General features: G+C 46.0%; 4 protein-coding genes and 1 long non-coding RNA gene across 5 annotated transcripts in view; 3 read left to right on the top strand and 2 right to left on the bottom strand.

Moving 5' to 3' along the window:
- Positions 1 to 15,362, top strand: part of LOC144697459 (uncharacterized) — a 296,931-nt gene that overhangs the window by 39,984 nt on the left and 241,585 nt on the right. The gene's annotated exons all lie outside the window — the stretch shown is intronic.
- The window catches only part of LOC144697294 (uncharacterized), a 273,796-nt gene that overhangs the window by 132,400 nt on the left and 126,034 nt on the right, over positions 1 to 15,362 (top strand). The gene's annotated exons all lie outside the window — the stretch shown is intronic.
- Positions 1,201 to 15,362, bottom strand: part of LOC144698446 (uncharacterized) — a 147,086-nt gene continuing 132,924 nt past the window's right edge. The window contains exons 7-10 of the mRNA XM_078570387.1: positions 11,863 to 11,922; positions 11,382 to 11,757; positions 9,176 to 9,303; positions 1,201 to 3,643 (exon numbers count right to left, since the gene is read on the bottom strand). Coding sequence (XP_078426513.1) covers positions 2,723 to 3,643; positions 9,176 to 9,303; positions 11,382 to 11,757; positions 11,863 to 11,922 — 1,485 coding nt within the window. The 3' untranslated portion in view covers positions 1,201 to 2,722. The remainder of the gene's footprint in view (positions 3,644 to 9,175; positions 9,304 to 11,381; positions 11,758 to 11,862; positions 11,923 to 15,362) is intronic.
- LOC144696959 (uncharacterized) lies at positions 4,205 to 9,716 on the top strand. The gene is made up of 2 exons (XM_078568682.1): positions 4,205 to 4,300; positions 5,142 to 9,716. The coding sequence occupies exon 2, from the start codon at positions 5,498 to 5,500 to the stop codon at positions 6,806 to 6,808; it is 1,311 nt and encodes a 436-aa protein (XP_078424808.1). The 5' UTR covers positions 4,205 to 4,300; positions 5,142 to 5,497; the 3' UTR covers positions 6,809 to 9,716.
- LOC144697252 (uncharacterized) lies at positions 9,347 to 12,057 on the bottom strand. Its single transcript, XM_078569185.1, has one exon. It carries the CDS (start codon positions 11,092 to 11,094, stop codon positions 10,516 to 10,518), a length of 579 nt encoding a protein of 192 aa, XP_078425311.1. The 5' UTR covers positions 11,095 to 12,057; the 3' UTR covers positions 9,347 to 10,515.

The raw sequence follows: 15,362 nt of genomic DNA, 5'->3' as shown, positions 1-15,362 counted from the left end.
GCCGAGTGGCCTCACTCCTGCTCCTAATCCGTATGAAAGATATTTACCATGTAAATAATGTCCTTGATTGTACATCCCAATAACCCCCATTAAACCAATTCTCCTTTAATATTCCTGATCAACCGAGTGCAGGAGCCTGTGATATGCAATGAAGAGGCTTTGTTCCACCAATCACAGGAGGCACAGTCGATCGAAATCCAGGGAAATGCGGTCACCATAATCTCGAAGAGTATCCACTGGTACAGAAACCACTGAACAGAAATTTCTCATATCGGCGTTCAGTGGAAATACTACAGAACGACGATTCAAACCCCTCATTGACCCAACAAGGAGTTATAGCATTCTTGCTCAGACAGCATTGCGGTGCCGATGCCGGAGTGTATTAATGTGCAGCGAGGCACTGAGAGTCAAAACCTGATGGTTCCTGTAAAATACCTCCCGTACATTCCGAGCAGACAATCCCCACCCCAGCCTCTGTTCTCCAAAGCAGGTTGACTCCTTCATGAGCTATAGTTCCACAGGCACCATCCATTCCACAGGGAAAAGGTTATTTGGGCTCTCCTCAAACCAGCTGATCTCAGACTGCCATTGATATCTCTACATAATGCTGCGATTTTTTTTTTTAATCATTCATGGGATATAGGCGTTGCTGGCTAGGCCAGCATTCATTGCCCATCCCTGATTTCCCTTGAGCAGGTGGTGGTGAGCTGCCTTCTTAAACCGCTGCAGTCCCTGTGGTGTAGGTACACCCACAGTGCTGTTAGAGAGGGAGTTCCAGGATTCTGATGCAGTGACAGTGAAGGAACAGCCGATATATTTCCAAGTCAGGATGGTGAGTGACTTGGAGGGGAACTTCCAGGCGGTGGTGTTCCCATGTGTCTGCTACCCTTGTCTTTCCAGATGGTAGCGGTCATTGGTTTGGAAGGTGCTGCTTAAGCAGGCTTGGTGAGTTCCTGCAGTGCATCCTGCAATAATGCTAACCTTAGCCCCTGACTGTTAAGCAGGAATGTTTAAGTCAAATTAAAAGCATCACCAAGTCTCGGCAGCAGACTTTAGTCATTTCAATTGCACACAGTGATTCACTGTGGGTAGCTCTGATGATAATGAACAGCCCTTTTAATGACTGGCACTTCTACAAGCACAATAGGAACTATTTCCCTTCACTCCACCCACCTCCCAGACTGAAACTGAAGGGACAACATTGTGTTTAACTCCTGTCCTGTTTCCTGTTCCGTTCACTGCTGCCCGCTCTGATGTCATGAATTGGACAATAAAGGAGCTTTCAGCGGACTGGATAAATAAGAGGACAAAAGACCTGATTGGATACCACCTGCTGATTCTGTCAAGAATGAACCAATAGGCAGAGACACCGGATTTAACTCAATGTTAACCCAACTCTTCACGAAAACAATTTTGGGATCAGCCCATTCTGTTCAAATCCAGCATCAACTCTCAGTAAACATGTCTTTATCTGGAGATAAGGTTTCTGTTATATAATTGTCCCAGCAGTTAACAGGGTCCTGTGAACTTCTCCGTCTGCTATTATAATGGAGACTTTAACCAATTTATTTTCATTGGCTTTATTTGAAATTAGGTAACATCTGTCTTAAAGTGATACTCAAGACTGTCACATAAACATGTTCAATATTCGGAGTTTAGTAACCAGTCATTTTCAGACTGGAAACTTAAACCTGCCGTTTCACTTTCAGTCAGGAACAGATCACAGTTTTACACCAATCTCTGATTTGACGGCATGTTTCCAGCATTAACTGTTGTTCTTCCTGACTCTAAACCCAGTTGTAAAGGAGCCTTCTGTTCCGTGTCTAGGAGCTCTGAACCATGGAAGATCGCGGCTGTGACACATTTCTTACACACCTCAGAATTCACCCGCATGGGGACTTTGGTCTTTCGCATCTCTCTTCACTGACACCAAAGTGCTGCTTGTCCCTCTCAGTGTTGCCCTGACAGACTGTGTCGAGGCTGAAGTTCTGTTCCTGCCGTACAATCCTCCCCACAGATTGTACTTTGAGCTGCAGTCGGGTGATGTTAAACACACAAGTGGGAAAGACAAAAATCTACAACCACGTGTTTAAAACAAAGCTGAATTATTTGACATTTATCCAGAATATTAAACTCCAGCACAAGTCAGGAGTGTGATGGGATACTCTCCCCACTTGCCTGGATGAGTGCAGCTCCCACAACACTCAGGAAGCTGGACCCCGTCCGGGACAAAGCAGCTGGCTTGATTGGCACCCCTTCCACAGACGTTCACTCCCTCCACCACTGATGCACAGTGGCAGCAGTGTGTACCGTCTACAAGATGCACTGCAGGAACTCATGGAGCCTCCTTAGACAGCCTTTGACCACTACCATCTAGAAGGACAAGGACAGCAGATAGATGGGAACACCACCACCACCTGGAAATTCCTCTCCAAGTCACTCACCATCCTGAATTGGTAATATATCGCTGTTCTTTCACTTTCGCTGGGTGAAACTCCTGGAACTCCCTTTCTAACAGCACTGTGGGTGTAACTATGCCACCTGGACTGCAGCAGTTCAAGATGGCAGCTGATCACCGTCCTTCTTAAGGGCAATTAGGGGTGGACAAGAAACGCTGGCCCAGCCAGTAATGCCTGCATCCCATGAGCAAATATTTTTAAAATGGCCAGTTATAGGGGCATAAACATAAGAAATAAACCCCAAATGCCAGAATGTACATGGTTCAGTCCTGGATGTGATTAGCAGCAATAACAGCAGAATCTGACCCCTTCAGTCGGTTGTGAACTCGTTGGTGTCTCAGCAGGGTGGATGACTGAGTGAATTCCTCCCCACACACAGAGCAGATGAATGGTCTCTCCCCAGTGTGAACTCGCTGGTGCCTCAGAAGATGGGATGACTGAGTGAATCCCTGTCCACACACGCAGCATTTGAAAGGCCTCTCCCCAGTGTGAACTCGCTGGTGTTTCAGAAGGTGGGATGACTGAGTGAATCCATTCCCACAGACTGGGCAGGTGTACGGCCTCTCCCCTGTATGAACTCTCTGATGTATCAGCAGGGTGGATGACTGAGTGAATCTCTTCGCACAAACTGAACATACAAATGGCTTTTCCCCAGTGTGAACACGCTGGTGTGTCAGAAGATCAGATGAATTAATGAAGCCTTTCCCACACTCAGAGCAGGTGAACGGTCTCTCCCCAGAATGAATGCGTTGGTGTGTCAGCAGATCACTTTTGCTTTTAAAAGTCTTCTCACAGTCAGAACATTTAAAAGGTCTTTTATCGGTGTGAACAAGTTGGTGTGTCAGAAGATGGGATAACTGAGTGAATCCCTTCCCACACTCAGAGCAGGTGAATGGCCTCTCCCCAGTGTGAGTGCGCTGGTGTGACAGCAGATCATTTCTGCTTTTAAATCTTTTCTCACAGTCAGAACATTGAAAAGGTCGCTGATCAGTGTGAACTTGCTGGTGCGCCAGAAAGTGCGAGGACTGAGTAAATCTCTTCCCACACACGAAGCAAGTGAACGGCCTTTCACCAGTGTGAATGCGATGATGAATCTCCAGCTTGGATGGGTAATTAAATACCTTCCCACAGTCTCCACATTTCCATGGTTTCTCCATGGTGCCAGTGTCAATGTGTCTCTCAAGAATGGATTATCAGTTGAAGCTTTGTCCACACATTTACAGTTTCTTCCTGCTGTGAATGGTGATATGTTTTTGGCAGACTGTGTAACTGTTTAAAGTTCTTTGCACAGGTGCACTAGAACATTCTCACTTGGGCGTTTGCACGTACGTCTCGGTGCTTTTTCAGTTATAATGATGTTTGAAATACTTTTCCAGAGACAGAAGAGATGAGCATTTCACCTTCCACATTCAAAGATTGATGATATTCAGGTCCACAACGACTCTGTCACTTCTTGATGTGATATTTGTTTTTAAATTCCTGTTGCAAACCCTCTTCTACTATCCTGTGAAAGGAGTTTGCAAAAGTTAAAGCTCTAAGTGCAGGATAGGAATTGAGAAGAGACAAACATTTCTCTTGGTTTGAGTTTGCTATGTGTAAACCTTCCCCTTCTAAACCCCTGTAAAAGGAGTTTCCAAATTCCATCCCTGTCAGTCCAGGATAGAAATGCACGACATTCTCTCCTCCTGCTGACAGGGACAGGACGACAGCGCATGCGCCCTGCTGCATCTTCCTGCTATCAAGATGGCGGCCGTTACCCCGGGCCTGCCATCAGAAACCGCGCAGCTGCACTTGGTGAAAACGCGGAACCGGCAGCTTTCTTTTCGACTTTTAAAGCACACGTAAATTAGTTATGAATCTACCGGCTCTATCCTTCTCCTACCCCAGGCCATTTCTCACCGTTCGCAGATTCCACCTCGCCGCCGTCCGATTCTGGCACTGACAGTACGCATGCTCATACCACAGCTTCCCTACCACGCCTGCGCATGAGCTCCTGCAGCAATAATAGTGCCCCGCCCCTCATTCACTCCGATTTGTTAGAGGACCAGTCGCTCTCGCTCTGTCCTCCGGCCCCGCCCCCCCATTCACTCCGATTGGTTAGGGGGTCAGCAGGTCTCGCACTGCCCTCCCGCCCCTCATTCACTCCGATTGGTTAGAAGACCAGCCGCTCCCGCTCTGTCCTCACGCCCCGCCCTTTCATTCACTCCGATTGGTCGGAGGACCAGCCGCTCTCGTTCGGTCCTCCAGTCCCGCCCCCTCTCTTCCTATTGGTCTGGAATAACAAGCTGCACCTTCCGGCTCCTCTCCGGCCTCAACCTGAACCAAAGGCCCAATGGTGGATATTCCTGTTTACTTAAAATTACTGATAGAGACATGAAAGATAATTTGCTGTCTTGACCCAAAGTATTTGGTGGAATTAGAGTGAAGGAGTGGAATTGATCCACAGCCTGAGTCATCAGTTTAAGGACAGGAGGAGAGAGAATCTGGAGAGGAGAAAACAATAATTAGGAGACTGGACACTGAATCTGGAACATTGAGCAGAGAGGGAGAGGAGTGTGTGGGACAGAGATTTATGGATTTGGGGGAATGAAAGAGGAAAAATGTTCCATAGAAACTAGAATTGTCTGTTCTGAATTTCCTTCCTGCCTTTACAATAATAATTTCTTTAAACTCCTTTTGCAGGGGGTTAGAAGGGGAGGAGCTCCAGGCGAGAAAGCCACAACAAACACCATGTCGCGATCTGACAGAGTCACTCGATTCATCAGGACCTAAATATCATCGGCCTTTGAATGTGGAAGGAGAAATGTTTGTCTGTGGGAAAAGATTTCAAACATCAGTGTGACTGGAAGAGCACCGAGACATTCACCACACCCAAGTGAGAATGTTCCAGTGAACTGACTGAAAGAGCCTTAACCAGTTGCATAGACTGACAAAAGCATCACACCATTCACAGCGGGGAGAAACAGTACATGTGTACTGTGTGTGGTTGAGGCTTCAACTGATCATCCAACCTGGAGAGAGACAAGGACACCGGCACCATGGAGAGTCCGTGTAATTGTGGGGACTGTGGGATGGGATTCATTTCCCCATTTGAGCTGGAAACTGATCAACGTCGTCAGACTAGGGAGAGATCATTCACGTGCTCTATGCGTGGATATGGATTTACTCAGTTATCCAGTGCGTTGACAGACCAGCAAGTTTACACTGGGGAGAGGCCAATCAGGTGCTCTGTGTTTGGAAAGGAATTCGCTAACTTACCTGACCAGCTGGTGCAGGAGCAAGTTCATACTGAGGAGAGGCCATTCACCTGTTCTGTGTGTGGGAAGGGATTCACTCAGTCATCCCATCTTACTGAACATCAACTTGTACATGATGATCAGAGACCTTTTAAATGTTCTGACTGTGAGAAGAGCTTTAAAAGCAAGAAGTATCTGCGAATACACCAGCGACTCCACACTGGGGAGAAAATGTTCACCTGCTCAGAGTGTGGGAAGGGATTCATTCAGTCATCTGACCTTCTCACACACCAGCGAGTTCACACAGGGGAGAGGCCGTTCACCTGCTCTGACTGTGGGAAGGGATTCACTCAGTCATACCACTTACTGACACACCAGCGAGTTCACACTGGGGAGAGGCCATTTATCTGCACCGAATGTGGGAAGGGATTCACTCAGTCGTCTCACCTTCTAACACACAAGCAAGTTCACACTGGGGAGAGGCCCTTCACCTGCTCTGAGTGTGGGAAGGGATTCACTCAGTCATACCAACTTTTGATGCATCAGCGAGTTCACACTGGGGAGAGGCCGTTCACCTGCCCAGTGTGCGCGAAGGGATTCACTCAGTCATCTGACCTATTGGTACATCAGCGAGTTCACACTGGGGAGAGGCCATTCACCTGCTCCGTATGTGGGAAGAGATTCACTCAGTCATCCCACCTTCTGAAGCACCAGCAGGTTCATACAGGGGTGAGGCCATTCACTTGCTCCGTATGTGAGAAGGGATTCACTCAGTCATCACACCTGCTGAGACACCAGCGAGTTCACACTGGAGAGAGGCCATTCATCTGCCTTGTGTGTGGGAAGGGATTCACGCAGTCATCCAACCTGCTGATACACCAGCGAGTTCACAAGCGACTGCAGGAGTTGGATTCTGTTGTTGCTGCTGTTAATCACAACCAAGTGAACTTGCAGGTTAATCCTGAGGTGTGTAAGAAATGTGTCCCAGCCACTCTCTCCCATGGTTCAGAACACCTAGACATGGAACAGAAGGCTCCTTTACTACTGGGTTTAGAGTCAGGAAGAACAATGGTGAATGCTGGAAATGTGCTGTCAGATCAAAGATTGGTGTAAAACTGTGATCTGTTCCTGAATGAAAGTGAAACAGCTGGATTAAGTTGAAAGCAAAATACCTGTGGATGCTGGAAATCTGAAATAAACACAGAAAATGCCACTATCAGCACATTCTTTAGCCCTTGCCATTACCACTCATACATTTGTCTTGATCCCATGACATCTTTGTCAGTCTCTCCTTAGTCCCGCCTATCCCTGATCTTCTATGTTGCTTCATCCCCTCATAAACATTATAAAACCCATCACATTTCTACTTCTCTTTAGCTCTGAAGAAGAGTCATACAGACTCGAAACGTTAACTCTGTTTCTCTCTTCACAGATCCTGCCAGACCTGCTGAGTTTTTCCAGCATTTTTTGTTTTTCTGGCAGGTTTAAGTTTCCAGTCTGAAAATGACTGGTAATTGTGGTACGGAGATTTAAAATATTCGTGTGACATTCCGGAGGCCACCATTGTAAGGCAATAACAACAACAAGTTGCATTTATGTAGTTCCTTTAACACAGTAAAACGTCCAAAGGTGCTTCACAGATGATCAAAAGCTTGATTGAAAGGGAAATTTTAAGGAGGAGAGAGGTTGAGGGAGGGAACTCCAATGCTTGGGGTCTCGGCAGCTGAGAACAGCACAGTCAGATGGGGAGTGATGAAACTGGGGGATAGAAAGAGTCTGTCCCTTCCTCCTCCTCTCTGCTGTGTAATGTTGTACAGGATGCAGCACATCACTATTATTCTGGAGCCCCTGGCTGTCGAGTACTGAAGGTCACCTCCATACCTACCCAGACACCTGAAACAAATCTTCAACATTGCGATGCTTTGCTCAATGTCATGTCTGGTGGTCGTGTGACTCAGGCTGTGGCATTCCCGAGCCTCATTAGTGCAGTTCCACACATGAAGGGGGAGTCCCTGGTCTCCAATGATGCAGGAGATTATCTGAGACTTTTGTAAACTCCCTTCACAGGATATTAGAAGGAGAGGATTGGAAGACAGGGAACTCAAATCAAACATCACATGGAGATCTTACAGAATCACTTGGTTCATCAGGACCTGAATATCATCGGCTTTTAAATATGGAAGGAGAGACGTTTGTCTGTTCTCTCTTTGCAAACATATTTCAAGCACCATTGTCGCCTGAAAAGCACTGAGACGCATACACACCCGAGTGAGAGTGTCCCAGTGAACTGACTGTGGAAAGAGCTTTAACCAGTTACACAGCCTGACAAAAAATCACATCATTCATATGAGGAGAAACCGTACACGTGTTCTGGTGTAGATGATACTTTAACTTATTATCCAACTTAAAGAGACACGAGGACACCCACATCCCGGAGAAACTGTGGAAATATGGGATTTGTGGGAAGGGATTCAATTACCCATCTGAATTTGATATTGATCAACACAGTCATGTCGGAGAGAGGTGTTCACCTTCTCCGAGTGTGGGAAGGGATTTATTCAGTCAGCCCACCTTTTACACACTGATTACAGACCTTTCAAATGTTTTGAATGTGAGCAGCGATTTAAAAATAAAAAGAATCTACTGAGACACCAGCGCACTCGCGCCGGGAGAGGCCATTCACCTGCTCTGGGAGTGGCAAGGGATTCACTAATTCGTCCAACCTCTTGAGACACCAGCTTATTCACTTTGATATGGAACTTGTAAATGTCTGACTGTCAAGAGAGATTTAAATATAGCACTGATCTCATGAGACATAAACAGCTACACTGCAGCTACACTCATCTGCTCCGAATTGGGAAGGAATTTCACTTGGTCACAACACCTGCAGAGACACCAACACACACACTGGGGAGTGACTGTACACCTACTCCATGTATCTGAAGGGATGATTTATACAGTCAGCCCCCTGCAGAGACACCAGCGAGTTCACAAGTGACTGCAGGAGTTGGATTGTTTTATTGCTGTTAAACACATCCAGGACTGAACTTGTGGGCTAATCTTGAGGTGTGTAAGAAATGTGTCCCAGCTGCTCTCTTCCATGGTTCAGAGCTCCTAGACATCGAACAGAAAGCTCCTTTACAACTGTTTAGAGTCAGGAAGGACAATAGTGAATGCTGGAAACGTGCTGTCAAATCAGAGATTGGTGTAAAAATCAGAGATCCGTTCCTGACTGAAAGTGAACCGGCAGGTTTATGTTTCCAGTCTGGAAATGATTGTGGTAATTATGGTACGAGGACTTAAAATGTTTGTGTGACATTCCTGAGTCTACCAATGTAAGGCAATAACAACAAGAGGTTGCATTTCTACGTGGAACCTTTAACCTCTCTCATCTTCCATTAACTTCAATGTAACGGAAATTGACAGTTGGAACCTGTCAACATTTGAAAGATATTTACAAATGATTGGAGGGTTTCTTACAGTTGGGATCTTCCTCTGTTCTGTCCACTCGAGGTGTTCGATAACAGACTTTCTCCTGTGAATATCGAGCTGGAATATTGAGCTGTGATGTGTTTCCTTGTTCATCTTGTTGACTCTAAATGTTGAATCTTGTGGTTTCAGACACCAGATAATCAAGCTCACATCAACAGATTGTCTTTTCCTGACTTTATTAACAGCACTGCAATCATACAGAGTAATTCCTTACATGGTTCCGGTCCTCAATGAAGTACTTATAAATGTCATCATTTTATATACTTCAGAGCCTGTAATATAGGAATGGTGGATTGGTCTGTAATTTTAATATAATTTTAATTCAATATTCCTTCCTCTAATATCTCGTCCACCGCTTCCCTGTTACCTGCTGCATTTGTTTGCCGAATTTTGTTATTACAGATTGTCACATATTCCCATGTTTTTAACTTGATTATTTAGTCTCTGTATTAAATTTTATGAATTTTCTTGTTGTAAGTTACAATTCAGCCTTTGAGCTGTGAATGTATTTGTTGAATAAAACACCGTTATATTGAAAAATTGTAGTTACCCGATCCAGAGAACAGAGATAATACAATGGATTCAGAGCTCCCTTCTCCCCAGCTCTGATCTAACAAGCTGCAGCTAATTTGGAGATATTTATATTTAACTTGTTCACTACACCCGTGATCTGACTCTGCTCAAACCATAACCACCAGGGTATCTGTGCATCGTTCTGAGTGTGAGCACAAGGCGGTGTCACTATCACACACAGATACCGTTTCCTTGGTTCACATCTCCAGACAAAGACCAGCTGTTTACACATCCCCTTTCTACACAATTGCAGCAGACATGAGCGAGGATGTGGGCTCATTAATATTCACCCACATTTCATAACAGCAAAGGTTCCACTGGGACAAAGGATTCAGGCATTTTCCATTACAGGCAAAATACAGAGCAGTACAGGAACACACTGACAGTTTAACAGTCATCAGCCTGCAGGCTCCAGTTAAATACAGAGCAGCACAGGAGCACATTGACAGTTTAACAGAGTCTCATCAGCCTCCAGGTTCCTGTTAAGTTTGTTATGATTTAAATTTAAACCTCGTTTACAGGTGTGATGTTTGAAGGTGAGAGAGATGCTGTGGGACACACACTAATTCCAGTACCTGAAAGTGATTAATAGATTGGGTTTTGTGTTTCGTGATCCCGGGTGCATTACCGGTACCTTCCCTGCATCCCAAGGCTATGATAGACACTCTGGAAGGTACGGGGAGCTGGGACATGTCAATGAAGGTAACTGAAGGTCTGAGAACTGAAATAATCTAAAGTTAGAAAGGAGAAAAGGTTCAGTCCTGGACATGATCCTCAGCAGCAACAACACAATCCAACTTTGTTGGTAACGTGTGAAGTTGCTGGTTTTTCAGCAGGCTGGATGCGCAAGTAAATCTCTTCTCACACACGGAGCAGGTGATCAGCCTCTTCCTGGTGTGAACTCGCTCGTGTCTCACCAGATCAAATGACTGAGCAAATTTCTTCCCACACACGGAGCAGGTGAATGGCCTCTCCCCAGTGTGGATGCGTTGATGTCTCTGGAGGCTGGACGAGTCAGTGAAACATTTCTCACACACAGAGCACATGAACGCCCTCTCCCCGGTGTGAACAGGCTGGTGTCTCAGCAGATGGTGTAAACAAGTAAATCCCCTCCCGCACACGGAGCAAATGTACGGCCTCTCCCCGGTGTGAACACGCTCGTGTATCAAAACGTGGGCTAAACGAGGGAAGCTCTTCCCACACACGAAGCAGGTGAACGGTCTCTCCCCGGTGTGAACTCTCTTGTGTGTGAGCAGGGTGGATGACTGAGTGAATCTCTTCCCACACACAGAGCAAGGGAATGGTCTGTCCCCAGTGTGAATTCGCTTGTGCATTGAAAGGTGGGTTGAACGAGTGAATCCCTTCCCACACTCGGAGCAGCTGAACGGTCTCTCCCCAATGTGAAATCGCTAGTGTATCATAAGATCAGATGATCGACTGTATCCCTTCCCACACATGGAGCAGGTGAATGGTCTCTCTCCAGTGTGAACTCGCTTATGTATCATAAGGTGGAATGAATGAGTGAATCTCTTCCCACACACCGAGCAGGGGAACGGCCTCTCCCCAGTGTGAATGCACTGGTGTCTCAGCAGATTAATGCTTCTTTTAAAGGTCTTCTCACATTCAGTACATTTAAAAGGTCTCTTTTCTGAGTGAACCAATTGGTGCTCAGTGTAATGGGAGGACTGAGTGAATCTCTTCCCACACTGGGAGCAGCTGAACGGCCTGTCCTTGGTGTGAACTGGCTGGTGCTCAGTGAGATGCACTGACTTGCTGAACGACTCCCCAGAGTGAGAGCAGCTGAACGGCCTCTCGTGTGTGTGAAGGAGCTGGTGCTCCGCGAGGCGGGAGGACAGCCTGAACCTCTTCCCGCAGTGGGAGCAGCTGAACGGTCTCTCGTCAGTGTGAACTCGCTGCTGTTGGACCAGTTCCTCAGAGATTTCAAAACTTTTCCCAGAGTCAGAGCATTGAAGAGGATCCTCATCAATGTGATTGAGCTGGTGTGCCAGCAGGTTGGATGAACACATGAATTTCTTCCCACACACGGAGCAGGTGGAGGGTCTCTCGCTATTGTGAGTGCACTGTCATGTTAGCATGTTTACCAGCTGTATCAATCCCTTCCCACAGGAGGAGCAGGTGAAAGGCCTCTCACCAGTTTCCAGCTGAGACGGTCAATTAAATCCCTTCAGATGTACAAATCTTCAAATCCTGATGAATTGAGTGACTTTCAGATTTTGACATGAGGTTTGACTTGTTTCTCCTGACTGCAAATCCTCCTCTTCCAACACCCTGCAAGATAAGTTTACAAAGAATTACATATAGTATACAGTAAACAAACAGGCCATTTGGCCCATCAGTTGCTGCGAGAGTTTCCAATCCACACAAGTCTCCTACTGTTCTGCCAACCTCATCTCAGCCTTTCAGCTTATCTTTTGAATCTCTTTTCTCTCATGCTCTCATCTAGTTTCCTTTTGAAAGCATCTTAAGTTATTTGTGTCAACCACTTCCAGTTGTAGTGAGTTCCACATTTTAACTGCTGCCTGAGGAAAGAAAGATCTCCTATTTCCCTGTTGGATTTATTAGTCTCTATGGTGTTTTCGAGAGGTTGTGGTGCAGTGGAAGTGTCCCTGCCTCTGAGCCTGAAGCTCCAGGTTCAATTCCCACCCCAGGACTTGATATCCAAGGGTGGTGCATTTATTATTCAGCCAAACAAAATTGAGTGTCAACCTGTAAATCCTGCCAACATACACCAATGGTAGACAATAACAATGGGAGAGATTTCTGGTCAGCCACATGAGATGGAAAGAAATTGGAGCCTCTCCCATCACAATCCATAGCTCCAGGTTACAACACGCATGTAGAAGTGTCTGTTGCCACAGCAACATGGATTCCATGGGTGGCTGGTTGGCTGGATGACCGGTGTGGATCCGATTGGTGCCAACTGCACAGGATTCAAGCCCCATTCCGGCTGGGATGGATTCGGGACGTGCCTCCTTGCCCTACCCATGGTGGAGATCGTGACGCTGTCTGTCAGAGCTGCCTTTGGTCCCTTGGAAGACGAGACTGGGGAGTTAATAGTGGGGAACGCAGAAATGGCAGAGATGCGTAATCAATATTTTGCCTCAGTTTTCACAGTGGAGGACACTAGTACCACCCCAATAGTAATAGGTAGTGCAGAGGATATGGAGGAGGAACTTGGAACAATCACCATCACTAAAGAAAAAGTACTGAGCAAACTATTGGGATTAAAGGCTGACAAGTCCCCAGGACCTGATGGCCTACATCCCAGGGTCTTAAAGGAAGTGGCAACGGAGATAATGGATGCATTGGTTATAATATTCCAAAATTCCCTGGATTCTGGAAAGGTTCCAGTGGATTGGAAAAATGCTAATATAACACCCTTATTCAAAAAGGGGGGGAGGCAGAAAGTAGGAAACTATAGACCAGTTAATTTAATGTCTGTGGTTGGGAAATTGTTGGAATCCATTATTAAGGAAGTAGTAATGGGGCAATTGGAAAGTCAAAAAGCAATCCAGCAGAGTCATCATGGTTTTATGAAGAGTTAATCATGTTTGACTAATTTGCTAGATTTCTTTGAAGATGTGACAAGCAAAGTGGATAATGGGGATCCTGTAGATGTAGTATAACTGGACTTCCAGAAGGCCTTTGATAAGGTGCCGCATAAAAGATTAAAACACAAGATAAGATCACATGGAGTTTGTGGTAATATATTAGCTTGGATAAAGGATTGGCTAACCAACAGAAAGCAGAGAGTGGGGATAAATGGGTCTTTTTCTGGATACCAAGCTGTAACTAGTTGGGTCCCACAGGGTTCGGTCCTTGGGCCCCAACTATTTACAATCTATATTAATGACTTGGATTCAGGGATAGAAGGTACTATAGCTAAATTTGCAGATGACACCAAAATCGGTGGGAAAGTAAATTGCAATGAAGAAATAAGAAATTTACAAATGGATATGGACAGGTTAGGTGAATGAGCCAAAATTTGGCAGATGGAGTTTAACGTGGATAAGTGTGAAGTTATCCATTTTGGTCGGAAGAATAAAAAGGTGGCTTATTTTTTAAATGGAGAGAAACTTCAGAATGCTTCAGTGCAGAGGGATCTTGGTGTCCTCGTGCATGAATCGCTGAAAGCTAGTATGCAGGTACAGCAGGTAATAAGGAAGGCAAATGGAATTTTGGCATTTATTGCTAAGGGAATAGAGTATAAAAATAGGGAAGTGTTGTTGCAACTGTACAAGGCATTGGTGAGACCGCACCTGGAGTACTGTGCACAGTTTTGGTCCCCTTTCTTTAGGAAGGATGTAGTTGCACTGGAGGCGGTTCAGAGGAGGTTCACTAGATTGATTCCAGAGATGCGGGGCTTGTCTTATGAGGAGAGGTTGAGCAGTTTAGGCCTATACTCGCTAGAGTTTAGAAGGATGAAAGGAGATCTAATTGAGGTATATAAGATGCTAAAGGGGATAGACAAAGTAGACGTGGAGCGGATGTTTCCCGTTCTGGGACATTCTAGCATGAGAGGCCATTGTTTTAGGCTAAGGGGTAGGAAATTTAAATCAGAGAAGAGGAGCAATTACTTTTCTCAAAGGCTCGTGAATCTGTGGAATTCACTACCTCAGAGTGCAATGGATGCTGAGACGCTGAATAAATTTAAGGAAGAGATAGACAGATTTTTAATTAGTAATGGGTTGAAAGGTTATGGGGAGAGGTCGGGAAATTGGAGTTGTGGCTGAAATGCGATCAGCCATGATCGTAATGAATGGCGGGGCAGGCTCGAGGGGCTGATTTGCCTACTCCTGCTCCTAGTTTTTATGTTATGTAGAACTGAAGAAGGCTCCCAGTATTGGATATACCACCCCATTCAGAATTTTAAAAACCTATATCAAAAGAGATGAACCTCATTCTTGATTTGAGTTTGCTGTGTGTAAATCCTCCCCTTCTAACCCCCTGTAAAAGGAGTTTCCAAAATCCATCCCTGTCAGTCCCGGATAGAAATGCACATTTTCCCTCCGGCCGACAGGGACAGGGATGACCGCGCATGCGCCCTGCTGTATATTGACCATATAAAGATGGTGGCCGCACATGCGCCTGGTTATCGTTGCCCCTATTAAAATGGCGGACGTTAACTCGGGCCTGTGACCGAGGAACAATCGCTCTTTCTTGCGACAACCAGCTTCTTATCTGGGATTTCAGGCCTCCATCCGGGGTGTGTGAAGGCTTGGCTCCATTACTATTCCGCACTCTGCCGTTTCTCACCCGCTTTACATTTGACACGACTGTCTCTGTTTTTGTTATTGTGGGGAGGGCAGGTTTGGGGCCTACACTTTACCTCTAGCGGTTTCTCACCAGCTGCCACACGACCCGTTCATATATGCACTGCGCATGCTCCAACTAGCGTCGGACCAATGGGGGTAAAGGGGGCGGGACTGGAGGACCCAGCAGCGGCAGCGGATGGTCCTCCAACCAATCGGAGTGAATGAGGGGCGGGGCTGAGCCCGTATCTCCCTCATTGGCTAAAACGCTGCATCATTTTGAAAGTTGTTTTGTCTCAAACTCCAGGAGAAAACGACCTTTCTGTTTG

The sequence above is a fragment of the Cetorhinus maximus genome, chromosome 23 (genome assembly GCF_964194155.1).
Source record: "Cetorhinus maximus chromosome 23, sCetMax3.hap1.1, whole genome shotgun sequence".
Classification (NCBI taxonomy): domain Eukaryota; kingdom Metazoa; phylum Chordata; class Chondrichthyes; order Lamniformes; family Cetorhinidae; genus Cetorhinus; species Cetorhinus maximus.
This window is presented reverse-complemented; position numbering and strand designations above follow the sequence as displayed.